At 49.2% G+C, this 22,815-nt stretch overlaps 8 protein-coding genes across 8 annotated transcripts; 4 read left to right on the plus strand and 4 right to left on the minus strand.

Annotated features, from left to right (window-relative positions):
• Positions 1–3,307: 3,307 nt before the first annotated feature.
• FPRO_04985 (uncharacterized protein) lies at positions 3,308–4,469 on the minus strand (the record flags this gene model as incomplete). Its single annotated transcript, XM_031230554.1, has 4 exons — positions 3,308–4,088; positions 4,148–4,218; positions 4,286–4,309; positions 4,377–4,469. 4 exons carry the CDS (start codon positions 4,467–4,469, stop codon positions 3,308–3,310), a joined length of 969 nt encoding a protein of 322 aa, XP_031080679.1.
• A 2,563-nt stretch (positions 4,470–7,032) lies between these two features.
• Positions 7,033–7,349, plus strand: FPRO_04986 (uncharacterized protein; the record flags this gene model as incomplete). The annotated part of the gene is made up of 2 exons (XM_031230555.1): positions 7,033–7,116; positions 7,176–7,349. 2 exons carry the CDS (start codon positions 7,033–7,035, stop codon positions 7,347–7,349), a joined length of 258 nt encoding a protein of 85 aa, XP_031080680.1.
• A 248-nt stretch (positions 7,350–7,597) lies between these two features.
• FPRO_04987 (uncharacterized protein) lies at positions 7,598–8,800 on the minus strand (the record flags this gene model as incomplete). The annotated part of the gene is made up of 1 exon (XM_031230556.1): positions 7,598–8,800. The coding sequence occupies one exon, from the start codon at positions 8,798–8,800 to the stop codon at positions 7,598–7,600; it is 1,203 nt and encodes a 400-aa protein (XP_031080681.1).
• A 555-nt stretch (positions 8,801–9,355) lies between these two features.
• FPRO_04988 (uncharacterized protein) lies at positions 9,356–10,202 on the plus strand (the record flags this gene model as incomplete). The annotated part of the gene is made up of 2 exons (XM_031230557.1): positions 9,356–9,484; positions 9,549–10,202. The coding sequence occupies 2 exons, from the start codon at positions 9,356–9,358 to the stop codon at positions 10,200–10,202; spliced, it is 783 nt and encodes a 260-aa protein (XP_031080682.1).
• A 200-nt stretch (positions 10,203–10,402) lies between these two features.
• Positions 10,403–14,413, minus strand: FPRO_04989 (related to splicing factor 3B subunit 3 (spliceosomal protein sap130); the record flags this gene model as incomplete). The annotated part of the gene is made up of 4 exons (XM_031230558.1): positions 10,403–10,429; positions 10,486–11,773; positions 11,957–14,036; positions 14,170–14,413. 4 exons carry the CDS (start codon positions 14,411–14,413, stop codon positions 10,403–10,405), a joined length of 3,639 nt encoding a protein of 1,212 aa, XP_031080683.1.
• A 264-nt stretch (positions 14,414–14,677) lies between these two features.
• On the plus strand, positions 14,678–16,297 carry FPRO_04990 (uncharacterized protein; the record flags this gene model as incomplete). Its single annotated transcript, XM_031230559.1, has 3 exons — positions 14,678–15,503; positions 15,556–16,213; positions 16,270–16,297. 3 exons carry the CDS (start codon positions 14,678–14,680, stop codon positions 16,295–16,297), a joined length of 1,512 nt encoding a protein of 503 aa, XP_031080684.1.
• A 628-nt stretch (positions 16,298–16,925) lies between these two features.
• Positions 16,926–19,915, plus strand: FPRO_04991 (uncharacterized protein; the record flags this gene model as incomplete). Its single annotated transcript, XM_031230560.1, has 3 exons — positions 16,926–17,418; positions 17,466–18,234; positions 19,489–19,915. The coding sequence occupies 3 exons, from the start codon at positions 16,926–16,928 to the stop codon at positions 19,913–19,915; spliced, it is 1,689 nt and encodes a 562-aa protein (XP_031080685.1).
• A 1,194-nt stretch (positions 19,916–21,109) lies between these two features.
• FPRO_04992 (uncharacterized protein) lies at positions 21,110–22,815 on the minus strand (the record flags this gene model as incomplete). Its single annotated transcript, XM_031230562.1, has 2 exons — positions 21,110–22,238; positions 22,301–22,815. The coding sequence occupies 2 exons, from the start codon at positions 22,813–22,815 to the stop codon at positions 21,110–21,112; spliced, it is 1,644 nt and encodes a 547-aa protein (XP_031080686.1).

Raw genomic sequence — 22,815 nt, forward strand, 5'->3', positions numbered from 1 at the left:
GAACGGAACGGAACAGGTCAGTTTACCCAGCCTAGCTTCTCAGCTTGCTTGGTTTTGTGGTGGGCTTGTGGTGGATGTGGATGGATCCAATTGTGGGATATCCGGTTGAATTATGCCTTACTGAGAACTCTCCGATTAATTGACAACAGGATGACAGATACGGAGAGATAATAGACAGAGAGAGGGACAGATGGATGAGACAGCAAAGTTGGAAGGATTTGAGCACGTTTGCTTCTCCTGGACCAGCAAGAGGTCAGTGAGCTCGTCTGGTGCAACCTACTAGCCCGAGCTAACCTTGCAATTGCAGCTCTTTCAAGTTCAGGTACAGCAACGGAATAGTGGGGAGAGGCTGGAGGCTGACGTGACGTGCTGGTCTCGGTCTGGTCTGGTCTGGTCTCCTCAAGATCGGCTTGTCTTTCTGTGGGGGAGCTCTCTTTCAGCTCGCTCAGATGTTAGGTTAGGTAATAAACAACGGTATCCAGAGGCATGGGCCTAACAAGCATGCATGGATAGGACAGGGAGGATAAAGACAATGCTCGGTGGTGAGAACCTGGGCTTTGTCTTTTCCCTACTTTTGGTTTCGTGAGTGAACAAAGGATTTGGACTCTTGGCGCATTCTACCCGAGGCCGGCAATTGGATGACTGATACTATTCCTTGGCTCTCTCTGGTGGCTGGCAAAGGTGGAGGGATAGGATACGAATAGCCAAAGATCCCTCGTTTGAGACTTTCCGTACGTTGGACGATGCTTTTGGTTTTGATTTTTAGCCGTTTAGGCAGCCAAGTCAAAACTGAGCCCGTCTAGTTGTGAGTGAGGTCAAAGTCTTTGCACAAAACAATGGGATATAAACGATTGTGAAGGCAGGGCAAGCCAGGGCAGGACACCTTAAGCAGGCTAGTAACGGTACAAGGTTTAAGCAGGCTGGTGATGATGTAGTAGTTGGAGCTTCGCCCACAACGAAAGTTGCCCCTCTTTTATGATCGGATCAACGATTGCACACAGGGGGGACTGATACTGATACTGATACTGATAGGCACACAATGATGCCGCGAGTTGTTGTTGCCGCGGGTTTCTTCGCTCTTGTGAGCTCGCTTGCGGTGCCTTGTGTCGGTTCGTGTCCAAAAAGAGGCGCCCAACTTGTCAAGACGATATCTCTTTAGCGGCAATTGGTTGACTGATCTGCAGCTCTAGCATGTAACTAGTAGCTCATAGCAGCCGTGCGTATGGCAAGAATGACACGGGCTGGGTCAGAGCATAGAGAGCAATGCGATGATGCCGATGTTTTTAGTAGACTTGGGTGAAAGTGGAAATACCAAGGACAAAGAGCCGCGAGTACTCGGCGAGACGTTTAGTAGCGTGCACAAGACCAGATAGTGCACGAGTGACGACAATTGAGTCTGGCAATAAGGTGGGATTGGTTGACGATGAGGATGACGATGATGGAGATGGACATGAAATATGTAGAAGATCAAATTCAAGTGAGATGAAAGGAACAAGACGCAGATTGGTTAGATCCAAACAAGATGAGCTGAGTGAGGAAAAGTCGAGACTGCTGGGAGGGTTGGCGCCCTGTCTGAGAGGGATTTCACTAGGTCGGATTGGAATGGAAGGGAGAGAGCTCAGCAAAGACAAAAAGACACAAGTAGGATCCGGTCGGTTATTGGGTGTTTCAAAAGCTGACATCAGGAGCTACAGCGAAAATAATAACAGCCCAGCACAATGGAGTACTGTAAGGCATAGAGCTGATGAAACTACTATCTTGAGATTGGACGAGATTCGGCGCTTGGCGTCACTAGTTACAGAGAGAAAATGGGCAGTCTCGAGTCAAAGGCGGGGTGGATATCTTATCCATGAGCCGACGGGAGCTTCCTGCGTTGAAGTTACTACTTGGATCTAGAGAGGATGGGAGAGGGGGCTTTTGTATGAGTGGATGATCAACTAGACCAACACCGACTCACGAAAGCTTCCTTGGGATCAGTCATAACTCAATCAAGCTGCCGGCTCAGGATTAGTGCGCCCGCTGGAACGTGTAGTGATTAGATGAGATTAATTGCTCGTGTACTTGAATGCAGTGGAATGTCGTATATCCCTGTGCTCAGTTTGATCACTAATAATTTGGGGATTGGAGACTAAAGTAGGTTATCTGAACATACATACAGTACATCAATATAATCTGGTGTTGCACTGCGCCTTGCATAAAGTTAAGGCCGAATTGCATCTCTATATATTATCTGAGGTTTGCTCTTACTCTGCTCGTAGAAAAGAGGCTGTACCTTTCTATCAACTCAGGTGAATACCATGCTTCCTTGGTATTTCATACATGCTAGGTCGACTTTCAGCATTTTGTAGAATTAGTACTCAACCTGTTGTGAGTATATTAGTAGTAAAGCCAACCCTTTTCATTAACAGCCGTTAGCTCAACATCTTCACCTTTCCCAATGGCTCAGATGTACACAAATTTTGCCAACTAGGTACCTATTTTCTACGGGGTCTAACTAACGATTTCTCTGTAAGTCATGCCTCGTGATTATTTATGCCTCTATGTGCAACCTGTCTCACGGGAAAATCAGTTACCCTGAAGTTCGCCGTTTTCAGAAACCATCAACGATTCTCCGTCAAGCTAATTTGAATTTTCATATCAATTGATCACTGGTTGTGTATGTATATTTTATTTTTGGGTTTAGTTATCTAGAGAACCATGTACATGTATATACATGGGGTATCTATACTGCTTGGTAAAGGCAGCAATTGTGCCACTGAGGCAGATAAACCTTCTCTGAATTTGACTTCTGTGATGCTGGCCTACTATAGGGGCCTCACTGTTTAAGCCTTTATTTGAAAAGTTAAAAGCTTGATGCCTCGTACAAGGCTGACGGCAAGGGAAAAAAAAGTATATATTGTCGGCAAAGGCTCAATTGATATGCCTATATTGCACCACACAGGCGATGCGTTCATACACGGTTTATGATACCAGGGTGTGTGTTTCTTAACGCCCTTCAAGCTTCCCATCTACTAACAACTCTTCCTCGTAGAGTCAAAATTTAAAAGCAGGACATTTGAAACCGGAACCCGTAGTCATAACCCAACAAAATAGTGGATTGGGTTTTTTTCTTTTTTTCGTATCAAAGGTACGTTATATTGCTCACCGGCTTGTACCCTTCTCGTCGCGTCTCCCTTACTCAAAACACAGATACAAAAGATTCAAGGAAAGCTGAAAGATGCTGTCTAAGCGGAGGCTTTTTGTCTCACCAGCTTGTTCCCGTCACTTCAATTCGGGCGCTGGCCCAATTCATACTCGGCTATCGAGCCTAGAACCTGTGCGATTTGGCCTTGGCTCGATAGACAGTGTAGCCAACATAAGCACCGCCAGCAACAATGATGAACAGGATAATTTTGGTAAAGAACCATGTCCAGCTACCGCCCTGCTTGTTTCCGTTGGTGGTCTTGCCGGTGCCCTTGCGTCCCTTGTTCTTAGTGCCAGATGACTTGCCAGTGTTGCTGGTGCCAGGCTGAGTGTAAAGGTTCTTGGCCGCCACGGAAATGATATCGTGGTTGTCGCTGAGCTCACCAGTTTCAGCAGTGAAACCAACATAGGCAATGTTAGGAATGGCCGGGGGATCCTCGAGGTCGAAGCATGTCTGCCACTCATCCTCAACCTTGTACTGGAGCTCTAGCTTGAGTTGTTTGTCCTGGAAGTAGGTGAGGCGCATCTTGGTAGGGACACTGGCATGTCGAATACCACGCGCAGAGCAGCCAGCGAGCTCAGTGTGCTTTCCATCGTTTGATTTGTCGTAAGAGGTCTTGCCATCGCCATACATGGCCATGACATAGGGGAAGACAACGCCGGGACGGTTGTTCTTGTAAGTGTCGATGAAGACTCCGAGGCCTTCGAAGTTATCGGGTCCTCCAAAGACAGTACCCTGTTGCGCGCGCTGGCGGGTAATCCACATGGCAAAACCGTCTCCGTAGAGCTGGTTCTTGCCCGAGATCTTGAATTCAACCTCGACCTGCCAGTTTGTCGCAGTGAGGGGAACTCGTGAGTACATCCACCCTGACTGCGATGGACGATCCGAAGTAAGTCGAATGTACCTATAACAAGTCAACCCTTATCCGAAGTATACCGTTGTCAGCGAATTGAGGATGCATACGAATCGGTTCGAATAATGGTGTCTCCGCCAAAGTCGTACCAGCGGCTTTGCATGTCCGAGTCCAGGTAGGGCTGTCGAGTAAAGGAGTTAATTGATCTGTCGATCTGTGAATGCCTGCTCGCGTGCGCCTCAACTAACCTGGGTCAAGGAATGTGTCCTGAGCTAGAGAGTGAAGAATATTAGCAAAGAAGCTCAAGATGATCAGCCAGGAGAAGGCACGGGCACATACCGAAATACTCCTGATATTATCATCAAGATCATCAGCGCGGGCAGTCCATGCAAGCGCACCGAGGAGCGCTGCTGATAGTGATGGGAACCGCATGATGAAGCTATATTATGATGGTGTCTCTTCCCTGCTTTCTTCTCTCGTACAGGGCCAATTAGAGCTGGCTCGATATGGGCGCAAACCGCTCTGGGATGCGGCAACAAAGTCGTGAGGTCTGGTACTAGAGTAGGAAGAATTGACCACAGTGGTCGTTGTCAAACTTGTTGTGACGTTGCGGATAAATGTAGGGGGTTGTTAATCGGGACAACCTAGGAGCTAGCACAAGTGTCCTCTTCCTCTAGACTCTGCCTATGGCCGAAACGATTTTAGGTGAGTGCTCCCCACTGCAGGTACTTTCCCACTCTGGACGCTGGAACCCCTGCCACTTGACCCTTGGTGAAACTCTAAAGCCACAATAGCCACATTTTCTTTCACATGTATTGATTTCACGACCTAAGCCTCTAGGTAAGGTAGGTGTGAACCATGTATTTGCTAACGACCACGATTATACTATAAGGTAGCGTCATAAGGAATTCAGTACTAAGTTACCTCGAATCGAAAGGAAATCGGAGATGTAAACAATTTAATACTCGAAATTTTGCCATCCCTAAACTGGAGCTCTTACACAACAGCATACGTCCCACCAGGGATAACTATTATTCTGCTAGGCTTGATCTCGCCCGTCCTCCTCAATCCACCAAGGGAGCTTATTATCAAGTTCGGGACCAGGTTTGTGATCGTCTTCGCTTACCCATAGTGACACCAGTCTCGGCCACTGCTGTAGTCGAGGCACTTACATAAGAATGAGTTCTTGTCCTGGATAACTCTTGTTGCAGGCGGTCCAGGCACCCATGGTTGTGACTTTGGTCTGGTTCATCAAAGAAACGCAAAGGAAAACACTGCTAATATAAGGAGGGGTTTGAACAATGAACCTCCCGTCCGAAAAAGGTGTGTTCTTCTAGTATCATGCTTTCCTCGATGTGAATGCCACCAGCCCGAAGGTTCCTATGATATTGTTAATTTGATATATATACCCAAAATGCCTGACCCATAATATGTAGGTCAAGGCGGCAGCCAAACAAGGCTGCCATCCACAAGTAAGGGGATGCAACGGAAAGATCATCCCATCGCCCTCTAGAATGCTTCCATAGGTTGGAGGCCTTGCTATCTCGCACGATTAGAAGTTACACCTCGTTCTTACCCAAGCTGAAGCTCGCCCGTACCTTACCTACCTTACTACCTGGTACCCACCTATGATAGGTACCTGACGACCCTTACGCGACTTTAAGTCTCGCAAACTCTCCTTTTTCCCCATTGATTTCTGGGCTTTATGCTTGGTCTCGAAGGATAACACCAATTTTGGTCACAGTGGGCTGAGGAGTTTATCCACTAAGACAGGCTCTCGACGGTCGTAATAGACACCCGCTGATGTTTATCAAACTCTGTCTGTAGAGGCAGCGGGCCATGGAAACTAATAATTGCTAGATGAAAATCATCGGTATGAGGACTCTAGCCATCCGCGTTGGCGTTGGCAGCGAACGCCGATGAACGAAAATTTAAGTTTAATATCATGTCCAACTCAACTGGGACTGATGATTCCAGGAGGCCGCGACTAATGTGTGGCCTAATCGGCTTGACTTGGCTTCTTGGACGGATGGAATCGAGGAAGCAATAGGTCCTTACACCAATATGCAAGAAGGGGATGAAGTCGTAAATCCGATTGACGGTCCAAATGTGATGGGTAAATGCGGTAGATACTTCTGTAGCGACACTGGGTTGAAGACAGCTGTTCTTTGTACATTTCGGGGAGTAAATCGCAAGAAAGCTGAGGGAACCAGAGGGACGAGTCGCGTCTTATCTCCCGGATTTGATAGGAGCACCTATTTTTCGTTCTCCATATAAGCGAGAATTCGAAAGTAGCACCGTGGCTGGCGAGATTCCGATTCGAACATCCCTGGATAATTCATAAGGAGAACGTTGACCACTTCGAGCATTAGTAAGGGGTGAAAATTCCAAGACATCCCTCAGCGTAAGGTGATGCAGTTTCTGTTCACTGGAAGGCGAGGAAGAAATGAACCGACGACGTTGGCCATGCTACAGTCAGCACCGGGAGTATCAGATCCAGACTCCTGGGGACCAGCACTACCTCTGACGCCTCAGTTGGACGTTAGGCTTCAAGGCCGGAGGCAGTCTACATCAGACTTATAATCAAGCAGGTCAACATTGAGGGTGTGGTGTCGCGAAGGGGAAACACAGGGTGTTTCGCAGTCAAGAGAAAAGGCGTTGACTATAACCGAGGCCCCTAACACCTAATACATGGTTCTGATATTGATATCTATCTCAATACGTGATCATGAGAAATATAGAGACTTAACTAATTTAGCAATCTGAGGTTAGCTGGTTGAATGTGAAACGACTATTAGCTACCTACCAAACCTAGAACCAAAATCAACTTCATTGACATTCAAGAGCTCCTGGGTTTGTCTTCAATCAGGTGTAGCTGCTGAGCCGTGCCCACTGCCACGGACCGACGGTTTTTCCAGCCCGCTACCTTTTTGCGATAGACATGCGCCCAAGCCTTACAGACAACCGTCACGACTGTCAAACAAACATCACCACTATGGATTCCACACAAGTCAAGGCTGCTGTCATCAAGCAGGTCCAGCAGGAGGCCAACTTGGTTAACGCCCGCACTCTCATTGAGGTTCGTCCATTTCACGGTCCCTTACCTTCTAATCGAGACTAACAATAGCCCTACGACAGAAACTCCAAGAGACTTGTTTCGAGAAGTGCGTCCCCAAGCCCGGAACTTCTCTATCGAGCAGCGAGACGACTTGCATGACCAGCTGCATGGAGAAGTACATGGCCGCTTGGAACATGGTCAACGCAGCATACATTGCCCGATTAAGGCAAGAATCTGCTAGCTTGCAAAATTGAAGAGGCGAAGATTCTCAAAATAAAAAACCAACGGCTTGCGACAATTTTTATGAAAGCGCAAGATTGTAATATATTGTGACAACACGGATCGGATGACGCCCACGAGGAGATATTATCATGTACGAAGAACCAATTAAGGATAGAACAGGGCAATAGACGAACCGGAGGAGATATGACCGGGATGTTATGTCAAAAGCCATGCCATGTCGTTGTACACAACCTTGTCTTCAATTCTCGAGTTTGGGTACCTAAGTTCCTCCAGCGGCCTTCTTCGCTTCTTCGGCGGCTCGTTTTCGAGCTAGGTATCGTTCCTTCGCACTTGAGATCTCGCCCTCTGTCTTCCGGCTCTTCGATGCTCGCTCAGCTTTTTCCCTTTGTGCCGCTTCTTCATCCCGTGATCGCTTCATTGACTGCTCGAGCTGCTCCTCGATCATGCGTGACTGTCGTTCTCGTTGAGCTTGTTTTCTTCCAAACTGCTGATTTGCGATATCCTTCCGCGGCCGCTCAGCTTGTCGTTCCGCTTCGCGTTCGACCGATTCTTTCTTCTTCACGCCAACGTTTAAGCCGCCCCTAAGAAGCTGACGCTTATCCACCACTTGACCCTCTTCGTTGATGGCAACTGCGGCGCCCTTCTCGTTAAGCTCCTTGGCGATATCGGCCTCAGTCTTCTCCTTCTCTTGCTTGTCGTCATCTGCATTGTCCTCCTCGGGTGCGCCATGCTTAACCTGTTCCTCAGCCGCCCTGACAGCATCCGAATGCCTTTCCTCATCTTTATCGAGGAGTTTTCTGTAGAAGGCAGACATGCCACCACCCTTGTTCTTCTTCGCCTCTTCCTCTTCCCGTCTCCTCTCTTCTTCCTCAATCCTCTTATTCTCTTCCTGTTGTTTACGATATGCTTCTGTGACAAACTTTTCCTTGTCGGCAAATTCCTCCCCTTCGGCCTCTCGCTCCCGCGCAATTTTCTTCTCCTCTGCAATTAATGCGTCGCGCTTCCGTATATCGGCTGACTGCAGGATGTTTTTCATATATTTTGGCTGTTTTTCTTGATCCTCCTTCGTGACCTGTTTCTTTGGTTTGAGAGAATCGTAAACAGAATCGTACTCGTAGACGCTAGCATCGACTTCCGTGGCAGCCTCAGCGTTTCTTCGTGATGCCAGAGAGCTAGAGAGATCACCAAACATTACGTTTGGCTGACCCTTGGATTTGAGCTTCGGGGGTTGAGTCGGGGTGCCACTCTTCGGTTTGCTCAATTTGGTGATGTTGGCTTTTGCGTTTTGAGCGCGACCGAGGTCATCGAACTCTCCAATCTCTTCAGCTTTGCCTTCCTCGACGGCGCCTTCATTGTCGGAATCATCATTGTCACCAAACATTGGCCTTCGTTTCGGTGGAGGGGGCTTCGACGCGCCTGGCTTCTTGCTAAAGTTGAGGCCGAAGGCCAATGGTTTGCTCATATTGCGTGCTCCTATAGATCGCTGTAATATGACTTGGGCCAAGTATAGGTTGAACACGTATAGACGAAACGCGATGTTGGAAATGGTGTACCTGGTAAGTTGAAGAAGGTTAAGGTTAAAGAGCCTTGGCTGAGGATTGCGACAATGGTGAAAGGCTCAGCGGAGACACCTGAGACTCAAGGTCACATTTGATTGGGACAATATGGAAGTATAGAAACCTGTGCAGGGCTGATGGTAAGAGGATATTGTTGGGTTGAGCTGTCAAAATACAGTCCATTGTTTTTCTGCGTTTTCTTTCTATGCATTTCTCCTTATGACAACGTCTTTTTGAGTCGCGTGGATATGATCGATACCGTATGCAACCACCCGTTTTACAGTCGGGTGGCGTCTACACAAGCCACTAGCGTCCCCATGACGTGATTGGACAACCACGACCTTCATGGGAGGATAGTCCAGGTGTGCAACCTTTGAGTGTAGTGTAGAACCCCTAGGTAGATACGGATCTATTTTCTTGTACCTTTACTTAACAAACTGATCTTCAATACCCGCGATATCATGGAGTCTTGCTCTACGTGTGCAACCATCCTCTCCTCAACGCCAGCGTACACGAAAGAGAAACTATCTCTTCCACAAGATCGTCGAGTCGCATGCTGTGCGAGAATCATCTGTGGCAAATGTATCCATGTTCGTCATGTATCTAAACAATCATTTTTTTATCCAGGCTGAAGCTGATACTCTTGCTTGGTAGAAGAACGAGCGATTTGCCGACTATTGTCCATACTGTCAGGTTTCGACAGGGCCGACGTCTCTGCCGCAGGGGTTGAGGGAACCGCCGGCTTATACATCGCTGCCATCGTCCAGTTCAAGGACTGCACATATCTCCGGCGCGCCTCCACCATACTCCGCAGCCTCACCTACGCCGAACGTCAACGATGAGAAGGCAGCATTGGCGCAGGATGCTACCAAAGAAGATGCTCCGGATATCCTTCATTTCCTCGACCATCGCCATGACAGCGTCAGCTCCTTATCTCTTCGATATGGCGTGCCCGCTCACGCTCTGCGACGAAGTAATAACATCACGAGCGACCACTTGCTTCTCGGAAGACGAACAGTGTTGATTCCTGGCGAGTATTACAGGGGCGGAGTTAGCCTCTCACCACGGCCCATCGAGGGAGAAGATGGGGAGCTGAGGAAGGGCAAGATTCGCCGCTTCATGACATCCTGCAAAGTCTCCGACTATGACATTGCTGTGCTGTACCTGGAACAATCCAGCTATGATCTTGAGAACGCTGTTACAGCATATTTGGACGATGAAAAATGGGAGCAAGAGAATCCAGCCTCTGGCAAGGGCAAGAAGGCCGACATATACAAGAACCGTGGCCCGTTTTGGAGAGGACTCTGATCGAGCTTCAGGTTGAATATTAGATTCATGGTTCGTACCGCGCGTCGCGGTTCTCAACACACGGTTCGGTTCGTTGATTACCTATTTTCTTCCAAGACAGGGACCTTTAGCCCTGTACCTTAACGCCGCCAACAACCCAAACACTTCAAGTTTTGTACAATAGCTTCATAGGATATACTAAAGATACCACTTTTCCCTAATCAGAATGCAGACCGTGTCCGAATATCCTGAAATTTAGTCAGCACACTGCGAGGATATAAATGTCGGGCCAAAGAGAACTTACAGAAATCTTTCGCTCGATCTCTCGGACCGATCGGTCCAATTCGCCGGCAATCATAAGCTTCTTGTCGTTGGGTAAGAGGTTGTACCGCTCGCATAGATCGCCATCAATGACCCCCTTGACAGGAGCATAATACCCGCGATACATAAGATGATCTCGTCCGGCGAGCGGGGGGTCCTCGGTCCTTAGGTGTTGTTCGAGATTCTGGAAGAAGTCTGCATCTTCACGACTGACAAATGGTATGAAGACTCCGATAGTGCCCATGATACCGCTCCATAGTAAAATTTCCTGCCCACCGACTACCAGACTCGTTTTGGTGATACTGGTTGGTATGTCCTGTGTGTAGAAATGGCACATCAGACTCACTCTGTGAGGTGTACCGTGGAGATATTCTCGCGCATTAATAAGATGCAAGCCCGTTTGCTCCTCGTCAGCCTCTTCACTGGCTTTCTCAGGGCAGCGGACAATGAACATATTTCCGAACTTGTCACCACCGGCCACCGACTCGTAATCTACCATGGTTGTGCATGTGGTCCACCTTGCGATGGTATCATCAACAAAGGGAATGAGTTTGTTCGACGCAGGCTTGTACACCACGTAGGTTACGCCCTGTTGAACATCACCGACAATAATTCGACTGCCCTGGGTGTTCAGCGACACGATCTGCTGCGCTGCTACTTCAGCCTGAGATTTGCGGAGCATCTGTCTCATGCCGAGATCATATATACGCAACTGTGTTCCAACTGCAACAGCCACTCTTCCTTGAAAAGCCAAAAGAGCCAGAGGTGGTTCTTCAACCTTGGTTTTGTGAATGAACTCAAGTTCTCGCCCCCCATCTTGAAATCGGTAAATGTGTAGATATCCTTCGCTGTAACTGCGGGGATTGACCACCATGTCTTTGCCGGTACCAACTACCAAAAAGTTCTCGTGATCTTGGCTTGAAAAAGACACGATTACTGCACTGACTGCCGCTTCATTGTTCTCCAAATCAATCGTTTGCAGAACCTGTCCTTCCTCGGAAAGCGGATCTATCACATTAATGCAAGATGCCCATCGACGTGTACCTTTGGGGTAGCCAAAATCTTCAGGTGGGAGCACTCTAGAATCGCCATTGACGATTTTAGGGTCTGCCAAAAGTTGTGCACGTAACTCAGGTGGTAAAGTGTTGTTGTCTGCCTCGATAGTGTAGAAGAGAGGCTGGTCAGGGTGCTTTACAAGTTTCTTTGGGGTGTATGTTAAAGGAATTGATTTCTGGATGAGTGTATCGCCAAGCCGATCGATATTAAAAATTCTGCCAGCGTTAGCGCACGCCTTGCTTTATGATGGATGCCACAAGAACGTTGTAGAAATATGTTGCTTCAGTAGGAACAATTGGAAAAATGCGTAATAAGCCTCATTGCTTAAAGCATAGGATCCCGTTTTCTCATCATATGCAACCAGATATCAGGAGTAACAAAAAGGAATAGCAACGTACCGTAACGATTGACCTTGGATACCAACAATGCCTTCTTCGCACTGCTCACTACTGAAGTTCCAACCCCACTCAAGGTCGACGTAGTTTAGGGGCGTCACTACAAAACCTTTTGTGATCGGGTCTGCGTAGCCAAGCCAAGGCCTGGAGCTTAGACCAAGCACGCATGTCTTGCCTTGAACTGTGACCTGGAAAAGTCGGACTTCTTTGGGGCCGAGGAACTTTTGGCGCGTGTCTGTCAACTCACCAGTCACTTCGTCAAGAACTGTCCTGAGATAGACACCGGAGTGTAGACCGATGTGGAGATAGAGGGTAGAACCGCCCGACGAGGAGTCATCCATTGCGATGATTGCCAGCGATGTTGGCGCAGCTGTAAGAGCCTGAACTGACTTGTTTTCCAAAGTCGACTCTGGATCCAGGCTGAGTATGCGGACAGTGCAATCGTCGCAACCGACGGCTAAGAATGAACTTCTTAATCGTCCTTCAGGGACGTCACCCAGACTTAGGCAAGTAACGGTACCGAACATCTCCTTCTTTTCATCATACTCAGCCAGTGAGCCGTCCGCATCCATCTCGAAGTAGACGATCTCACCAGAGCTGAGAGCGACAGCGACCTGATGAGCATTGGCTGTAGCAGCAACAATGGAGCGATGTTGCGGAGCGGCCCATTCATTGACATGGCCATTACGCACGTGTCGAATGCCCTTGGGATGAACCTGGATCAGTCCATCGTCACCAAGGAGCTGGGCCGCCAGCGTTGGAACACTCGTGAGAAAACCGGAGTCACTGACTTCCTCAACAGTCTCGCCAATACTAAGGACTAGCGTACCGTTGGTAAATGATAGTACGATGTAAGCATCGTACTGTTCGGAACGATTCAGCTTCAGCGTCCAAACAGCAGAAGGAATTCCAGGCAGTTCAGAGGCAACAATCTCGTTGACTTCCAAGCCATGCTTGAGCATCCTGAAGCTACTTCGGGGGCCATTACCACAAATGGTATAGATTTGAGGTGCATCTTCTCCAGTGAGATTTGCGACCTTGCAATCTAGGAGGGGGTTCATGGCAGGGATGCTCTCGACCAGGGCCAAGTTTTCAGTTGGCCGAGGGTGGAAGTAAACTGGCTCGTAAGAAGCCCTGGGATCCGCTGGGAAGTCATCACTATAGAACTCTAGTTCCTCATCGTCATCACCGAGCTTTTCAAATTGGTAGAATGAGTAGTTACCAAACTGAGAAGCAACGTAGAGGAAACCGCTCTTCAAGATACAGAGACTTGAGGCGACCGGAACGGTGTCAAAATACTTGATCTTGAGTCTTTTGACTTCTCCAGTGGGATTACCTTCCTCATCCTCAATCATATCAATCGAGAGTTTGAAGAGATCACCGTCATCTGTTTGAAGGAGGAAGAAAAACGCGCCTGCACTGCCTTTCAGCTTGTGCATGATACCAGACACGATCGTGCGCTTGCGGTTCGGATCCTCAGTGGCGCCGCGCCGACGAGGGATGGCAACACGGAATGCTTCCTGATTTGAGTGTCGATATGTGATATTTTCTTCACCGCACACGAGCACACCACTAGGCCCGTCATTTCCACCAGGGACCTGGAACAGAATTGAGGCTGTTGGGTCAACAGGGTCTGACCACTTGCGCACAACGTGATTGAGTCCCAAATCAAGCTCATAATAGACCAGTTGAGTCTCCAACTCTTCCATTGCTTGGCCGGTCGAGTCTTGATCAATCTCGGAGTAGTCAATCTCGAGTGCGGCGAACACTGGGTTTGAGTAGCCAACATCAAGCGCAACCATGGAGATGACCAGCACGCCGGGTTTGTGGGCCTCAAGCGGTGACGAGATTGTGAGCTCGGCTTGTGAATTACGGTTGAGAACATAGACAAGTTTGTTCTTCTCAGTTGAGGCAATCAAGCATGCTCTGCCCTTTGGGTCGCAGGCTAGATACTCGCCAGGGATGACTCTCCGTACACCGGATTTGCCAAAAGTTTCGAGATGTAAACGGTGAAAGCGGTTCTGTGCAGGGAGGTACTCAATGATTGTGATACGACCAGAATCGGACGCAATGATCAAGTAGTCTGGAAGATTTGTTAGCTTTGGGATTCTTGCAACAGGGCATCAAGTACTCGGTAGCGCTGTAGTCGACGCGTCTGTGGCATCGCTTTCGAATATCACTAAGTGATTTTCCTGAGAGGTATTGGATTGACTTACCCTTATTGCTACCAGCTAACCGAAAAGCGGCGAGGGAACGTATGATGCCAAATACATCATGCGATAGGAGGGTAATTACCTTTCCCTGGGATGGATCGGGTCGTAGTAGGGAGAGCTGCGAGCCAGCAGCAGTGATGATAAGTTGTTCTCTAGTGCCTGCGAACTGGCCCAAGACCGCTTGCGTGACATTTGTCGGCGGCTGAACCGTCAGCGAGTACATGAACATGTTCGACGTGGTCGCCATGTTTGCGGCTAGGCGCAGATGAGCCTGCGCGGCTTCAAAGACAAAGGCAGGTCTGATTGTGTCGCGTCGAAGCTGATGGTTGGAGCTTTTGAAACTCAAGCGAGCTTTGATGTCAAAAGTTTGGCGCGCTTCGGAGGAATTATTTTGCGGCGCAGATAATCGTGGTCCGAGCTCTTTGAATTATCCCACTTCAGCGATGTCAGGCCTTCCAAAGAAATCTGGGTATTGAACTGTGTCCTGGATCTGGCTGATTTTGTCCATAAAATGGAGCCTACTCTGAGGAAAGCAGCCTCGAGCATCTGTGGGCAATGTCCTGCAACTGTCCGGAGGCAATTGGCCTCTGGAGCGGCAGCTAGGCCATGGATGAGGATATCAGCCCATCATATCCGCAGACATTCAACTACCAAGGACCAAAGAAGAGCTTCGCCTACGCCCAAGAATCGAGACTTTTCCACTTCCCCGGTGACAAAATCTGAGGCCACCGCAACTATCACCAATAAGTCGTCTCCGTCACCATTACGCCTGAGTCAAGACAACCTCTTTCACCCGTTTTCAAAGTCTCCAGTACCAGAGTTCCGGCAACGAGCTGCTTTTATGCGACAGCATGCCTACTGCCCTCACCCCGACCACCAGCAAACGAAGCTTCCTACCATTGCCCCGAAACCCGAGGACCCCGAGGCTGCAAAGGGAACTCAGCCGCCTCAGCACGTCAACTTTGAATGCCCAGACTGTGGCTTACCAGTTTATTGCTGCGAGGAGCATTGGATGGATGATTACGAAAAGCATTTGGAAGTTTGCGACACTCTTAGACAAATTAACGAAGATGACCACGATTTGCGCTCGGGCCGAGTATTCGAAGAAGGCAACCTCCCAGATCTTCAGATGGAACATGCGGCGATCAACATGACAAATTGGGATACTTTCATGTATACAAGAGAGTTTGATGCTGTCAACTCTGATCGTCAGATGAGACAGATTACCCGGCTCTTGACTTATCCCGTAACCATTGGCAGCATTCTCCATGAGCTTAGCCCTTACAGCATCAAGGCTGGAGAGCGAATGACTACAGAGGGACTGAAGAGTTTCAGCGGTTAGTGCAACGACTGACCAGAGAATAGCCATGAACTGATTGATGATACTAGCATTGAGATACAACTTGCATCCTCCCAAGTCAGGTCGAGGAACCGGCGTTGGTGAGCTCAAACCCGAGGCACCAGCTGTCAGAATTTTCATTCTGGGAGCTCGTGCTGAATCTTCTCTCCCTCGACCTGCTTGGGTTCAACTGGCACATATGTTCCCCGAAGCCAGACTACACCTCATCTTTGTTGGGCCTGAAAGCATGGCCAACCGTGACGACGAGTTCCCGTTGCCAGAACGTACCCCTTCCAACCCCTTTGGAGCGGTGGTAGAGGATCGCGTCTGGTACAAGATGAAGATAAGCACAATCGTGGATTACTACCACACAGTTCACCAGACGCAACACTTTGCACCATATGATCCTTACTTCGACTGCTTTGTGCTATTTCACCCGGGTTTGGGTCATCCTGCAAGCAGTCACGAGTGGGAAGAAACCCTACCCCTTCTCCTTGAGACTAAGATCCCTATTATCAGCACAGGCTATACCCAGTTTGACATGGAACGCGACGTCGAGTGGGTGAACAAGAAGTCGAAGGGCGAATTTGATATACTTCTGCAACCTGGAGAGAATGTTTTCAGGAGTCTTCGATGGGATCTGAACGACATGGACCCCCAGGATGTCAGCTGTGGTAATTGGGGGGTGTGGGCATTCCGTGGTAAGAGGTATGTTGTTGTCAATTCATCGTTGAAAACGAGCTGAGCTGACCGTACAATTGCAGATATGAGACGGCCACAAGGGACACCTGAATATAGCCATGTGTAGATAAAAACGAGGAGGAGGCATTTGTAACAATAATGTACAGAATCTGTAGTATATCTAGGCGGCAGAACAGATTTCATAGGACCGGAAGCATTTCTCATTCCTCTGAGTTATACATCTTTGAGGACAAGCGGTAGCAGAAAAAGAACATCTCCTGAAACAGAATTTCTACGTACGTTTCCGTCACTGAAAATGACCCCAGCTCAGGGCTAGTAGCTACCTAGGTAGGGATAGGGAGGTACTGGCTATTCTATGGCTTGAACTGTATTCAATCAATTTAAACCACTTTAATATGTTTGGAATGCTCATTGCTGCTACTCGGGAAGTTACAGCATGGTTATGGTATGTCGTAGGTATCTCATGCATGCGGGCTCCCCGCGCATGCAGCGCACGGTTCAGGTAACGGGCCAACCCGTGCCGTGCGCGGGCAGGAGCCAGGAGCCAGGAGCTTAACATGGAATGGATGGATGCGGCCTGCTCTGCGACCCGATGTTAACTTGACTTCAACCCCAAACCTCGAAATCGAACATCCCTCAAACTCGCCATCGTCATCTCCATCTCCCTCCCGCTTACTGACCAGGTCATGATACTGGAGACTCGCCGATCACTTCGGTCATGACCGCTGCTCCCTCTGTGCCTCCAGCCGTGCCTCCTGCCCGTCCGCCAGCCCCACGCACCAAATCGGTTGCCTTTGATACCGAGCCGCCGACCTCTTCCAATATGGCCTCTCCTACTCGCCGTCCTTTACGCTCTAATCCTATCGATCCCTTGTCCGACCGAGCGACTTCGCTTCTGATACGTCGGACCCTCTGCTCCCCTCAGCTCGGGGAAAAAAGCCGCGATTCGCAAGTGCCTATAGACGCGCTGCTTCCACCATTGACTAGTCGCAACGATGTCGACCTTCAATTGTACGCCCTGCTCGCTATTGTCATGAGAGAGTTCGTGCAGAGCTGGTATAGCAAAATCACTACGGATGAACACTTTGTATCAGAGATATTGCACATTATCGCCCACTGTTCGCGAGCCTTGGAACAGCGGTTCCGCAAGGTTGATCTAGAGAGCCTAGTGTTGGATGAGATACCTGACTTGCTGGACAAGCACATAACATGTGAGGACTCGATCTCTACGATGCCACTCCTATCTAACGGTGACCAGCATACCGTATCTCTCATAGCCCTACCGCCAGACAGCCTGTTGAGGTCGACCCTCGAGAGGCCTACCACGCCATGTGCCCTCTGCCACACCTCGCACCAGTCCCCCACCCAGATTGCCCAGACACCATATCCGACCAGAAAGAGAATGAAGCGCTGTATCGCCAATTGCTGGTTCAGGGCGTCCTTGCGATCTTATTGCCCACGGAAGACCTCGAGAACCCTTGTCTCACGTCTCTCGTTGAACAGATCTTTTCGGAGCTTATCATTGGTAACATCATAGCTAATAAGGCATCTCAGCCATGGATGCTGTATGAGGGCATCTGCATCACGGCCAGGATTTTGCGACAAGGAAAAGACCAAGGGGCAGTGGTTGCAGAGACCCAAAGCGATGCTGGTGGGCCCAAGGTTGACGTAAGAGGCCGTCGCAGCTGGTCTGTAAGGTCTATGTTCCTTGCCGTTATCCAGCTTGGGATGCTGGTAGTTGCCTCGCTCCGATTTATCACGACTGCTCTGGTGATGACATCGTCCCTTCCTGCTAGGGCCACGCCCTTGGATGAGAAAGAAGCTTTGCTGGATCACGACAAGTCTCCGCCGAGGTCATTCGACCCTGTTAAGGCGCCGATCCTATCGTGTCGAGTATGGACATGTCTTGGAAATCTGTTTGAGCTCAGCTTGCGCATGCCTTGGCTGGATGGATTTCTATCACTTTTACAATATGGCGCGGTCAACGGACCTGGACGAATCGCTGGCCACGATGGCCCTATTGACAGGTAAGATATGAGCGTCTCTATTCCACTTCCTCACACGTACACCGTCACCAGACAGTATTCATCACCTCGCATGAGTCTGAAGTCACTGGACCTCCTGAAGCTCCAGTGAGCTTTCAGGACAATAATTTCTTCAGCGGCACAGGCATGATCAAACGGCCCGCCTCGTCTTGGGAGCGGCCCATGCCGTCTATGACCTCTTCCAAACCGCCATCTTCACACGCCCACGCAACCCACAGCCCACAATTTCAACACGAGGATTATCAAACCAAGACAAGGCCCTTTTTCTTGTCATGTTCCTCGAGGTCGCGATCATGATTGATATGGGTCTCGGGGTTTGGGCTTTCAACCAATCGAAACCCATAGCGCTGTCTTTGACACCTGATTGCTTGACAAGGTGCACGAAGCTAGGCCTTTTCATCCAGCGAAATGTCAAGATTACGCGCCCTGCCCATGTCAGCTTCTCCAAGGGGACCACCCGCTCTTTGACGATGCAGCAATGAGCTTGAATTGACTCTCGCTCCGTGCCGCGCCACCCGTTATAAGACTACCTTTATCATTTCCCGGCGAGGTTATGCTATACTGGCCTGTGGAAACCATACTCAAGATTTTCACCGCAGTCTTGGCCACGACACTCGCGAACCTTCCAGGAGCGGTCTGGCTTGACCGGGCTAGTCTGACCGGTCGGTCTCAGCTCTTTCTCAGAGCCCGAGACATGTCGGACCCATCACAGTCTTCTGTAGCCTCCACGCGGAGCTGTTCCCACGATCCTTGACGACGAAGGAGTGGTTCGAGAACAGGGTTGACTGGTCATATGCTACCCACACTCAACCGCGGCATGATTGTAAACCTGTTGTGTAATCTCACATCTCTATCTGCATAAGACACATATACCAACATGGACGACGAATGCGCCTCCTCGTCCATTTCCCCGCACCTTGCAAGCCTCATCTTGTAGAGCTTTCCCTGGTCCCAATTAGGTCCATATCCATCTAACGTGGGACGGATCAACATGGAGACACCACTTTATGCGCCAACCCAGAGAGAGTGAAAGCCAATAGGCTAATAACTGTCTCGTCTCGCCTTGAGCTTTGTTGCTTACCCTCACACTGCATTGCATTGCATCACATCGGCTAGCTCGACATACACTCGACGTGCCCCTTATTGCATATAACGTTTCCGATCATTGAACCCCCCACGTTGTACTACCTCAAATACAGAGTAAGGCCAATACGTGCTAACCTATCTCTCTCGCAGGCTCCTCTCGCATCACATCAATTCCCTCTTTTCTCCCTCGAATATACCCCCTCTTCTGCGTACCCTTCGCGGTATCCTCTTTCCCAACAACGCCCCTGGTAAGACGACCTTGTTCCCACCATCGTCCGAGGCCGAGCTGCAAGCCCTACGACGTAGAGCCGCTAAGTCTCTTTGGGGTTTGCTACCGAAGGGTGTGGGAAGGCTTTATTTTGGTGGTCGCTTATGGCGGCGAAGTGCGGAGAGCGAGTGTGATTTATCAGATGACGAGGATCTGGTAGATGAAATGGAGAGGCTGCTTCTTGTGCTAGACGATGAGTACTGCAACAAGCATCTGATGTACAGCATTCTCGAGCTGCTACTTGCTCGTCTGATGCCTGAACTGACGGAGAAGAGTGTGACGGAGCTTTGGGAAGAAAGACTTGGCTGAATAGATCTGTAGACGCTCTTTTAGACTGATGATACCCCTTTGTTGAGATGTTAATAATACTTAATCAGAGTTTAGAGGAATCACGGCAACATGGAACGATAAGAGTCAAGAGCAAGGACATTCCTAAATGCACAAATGCCGCCCATTCAACTAAAGAAGGGATGCCCTCCACTGCCAGACATTTGACCACCTCCAGTACACCCTCAGGCTGCTTGTGGGCTACAATCAACTAGCATCAGCACTCATTCCCTCAACCAAAGAGCCTCGTCGGCCTCTTTTCCGTTGCCATCCTGAAAACCATAGCGACCTCAACAAGGCGCTTTGTAAACCATGTGCCACCTCGTTCCCTGTAACATGCCATGCCATGCCATGCCATACCATGTCGTGCCGTGTCGTGCCGTGCCGTGCCTCGCAGCAGATACCTTCTCGTCTTTGAACAGAATATAGACAAGAAATGATGATGATATAAAGAAACGAGCGTATGCGCAGACAATTAATCCCTCCACGTCAATGCCGTAAAATGCAACCAGGAAAAAAGAAAAGATGTGTATGGGAAATGAAGAACATTCAGAAAAGGAAACAAACATTGGCAAACGCATCATGTTGCGTTGCCCCTTAAACTGTTGTTGCCGAGATTGTAGCCCTGATGTGTACCCCTTCCCTGCTACCATGTTGTCCTTGACATTTCCACCTATTTCTGATCATTTGCCTCTTCCTTCGCACCTCGTTTCCGAAACGAGCAGTTTTCAATTGTAAATTCGTGTGGACGACTGTTTGTATATGGTTCTTCGGGTTCGCATGAGCGGCAGAATAAACTTTCCATTGGTGGTATCGAGTAAAAGAAAAAGTTCGCTCCCGTTAACCTGGATGTTTTGTTATTTTGATTTCAGGTTTTTTTTTTCTGTCTTTTTTTTTTTTAAAAAAAAAAAAAAACAGAATAGTCGGCCAAAGTGCGGCTGGAAACGCAAAACAGACTCAACAAACACTTCAAATCGTGGCCAGTGCCATCGGATTTTGAATGCTCTTGTAGTCCGTTACCCGCGTGAGCAGGGCGCTGACCCAAAATGGCCCCAACCACGATGTTCTAAGCACCCTTATGCCCTCAGGGAAACCCCATTTGAAAAGAGACTTGATTGATAAGACATAGGTACGAAAAAAGAAACACACAGTCAATGCTATGAGCCTGGCACAACTTCAAGCGGATTCCATCTTGGTCGGCAGGAGGACAGGGGCTTCAACATCGCCTTCCGGGATTCGAGATAGTCCTCCTATCGACGGTCTACCTTGGTGGATCTTGAGCTTTTTGGTCAGCTGGACGATTGACATATAATCGTTGGAATCGAAAGTGCCAGCAGTCTGGATGTAATGCAGGAGTGTCTGTGCGGCCCGGCGGGCGTCCTCCTGGGAGGGCGAGACTGGGGATGAATCGACAGGTGTGGATGAAGTAGCACTTGTTGCTGTGGATCGATTTATACTTGAGTTGCTGCTACTGCGGCGTAGCATTGGAGGGGGCGAGTTGACGTTGGTATCGATACTAAACGGCGCCTGAAGTTCATGCTGCGGCGATTCTAAAGCCGAAGACGGTGCGGTTGAAGATGGAGGGTGACGAGGAGTTATTGGTTCCGTCGACGATGATACTTGATTCACATAGTCAATGTTGAGTGACGGGAATGTGTTGCTTCTTTTCTCCCTGTGCTGGTAATCGGTACCTCGAAGTTGATCCATAGGGAATCCTCCCACATTGGGATCGGGGGAGAAAGTAAAGGTTCCAGTCGGACTCATGGTGCCGGCTGAGAATGAAGAGGCCGTGTTATCTCGAAAGTCGCTCGAAAGTGAGGTTGTAGACTGGGACTCGGGATGCTTATACCCAAAGTCAAAATCTATTCCATCAGCGTGTGCCTCCTCATCGCTCCGACTTCCTGAAAGTGGTGAAAGTTGGCCCGTTGGCGAAGGTGATAGATCGCTGGACTTCGAGGCAAGTGTCGAGAGTCTTGCACTATCCGGAATGTTTGCCTCTGAAGCCCGTCGCATCAACTTGCCTGGTCCAATTCCATGCTTTTGTTTAAACTTCTGCAGCCAGCTGCTATTCAAATTATTCAAGACGCTCTCCTGGTTTCCACTCGCATGAGCAAAAAGCCTCGCCTGTTCCATAATCTCGTCGTCGCTGACTTGGAATCCTCGCTGCTGCTGTCTCCTGACGTAGTTGCTGAGTGTCCGGTCGAAATCTGGATGCTTGCCCTTGCCACGCTTGACAGCGGCATTTTCTGGCTCTTGGTCTCGCTTTAGATACTGATCTTTATGCCTCAAAACCTTGGAAACCGTGCTGTTGTCAAGTTTGTCAGATTCTCGATGGCGAATTGTAACTTTGGATCCAAAAATGCCTACCTTCTTTCAACGCCGAATCGGGCTCCAATATCGGCTTGTCGGGTACCAGGGTTATCTTCATGGAATTGGCACATGGCTCGTTTCTGTTCCGTGGTAAGAGTCTTCCTCGATTTCTCGTGCTGTGTCGGTAACCTTGGGGGCTCCACGGGCGGTGCGCTGGTCGCAGGTGTCATTGATAAGGGTGGTGCCGAGTAACTCTGTGGCGGAGCCGGGTTTGTCAGTTGGCTTGGCCAAGTTGTATTCAGAAGGGGCAGTTGATGATGCGCCATATGAGTAGGGGATGGCTGTATCATCTGATGTGTTTGCGGTGGTGGAGGAGGCATTCGATTTATTGATTCCGAGGGCAGTCCATGGCTGACGAAGGCTCCAAAGGATGGGTATTCAGTCAAGGGACTTGCACTATATGGGCTTTGACTATAAGGGCTCATGCTTGTCCAGGCATCGCTCCCATACCCATTACTCTGGGCCATGGTGCTATCATGTCCCATTGCAGTTGTCCCATTGGGATTGTTCAT

The sequence above is a fragment of the Fusarium proliferatum genome (assembly GCF_900067095.1).
Source record: "Fusarium proliferatum ET1 genome assembly, contig: FPRO_scaffold004, whole genome shotgun sequence".
Taxonomy (NCBI): domain Eukaryota; kingdom Fungi; phylum Ascomycota; class Sordariomycetes; order Hypocreales; family Nectriaceae; genus Fusarium; species Fusarium proliferatum.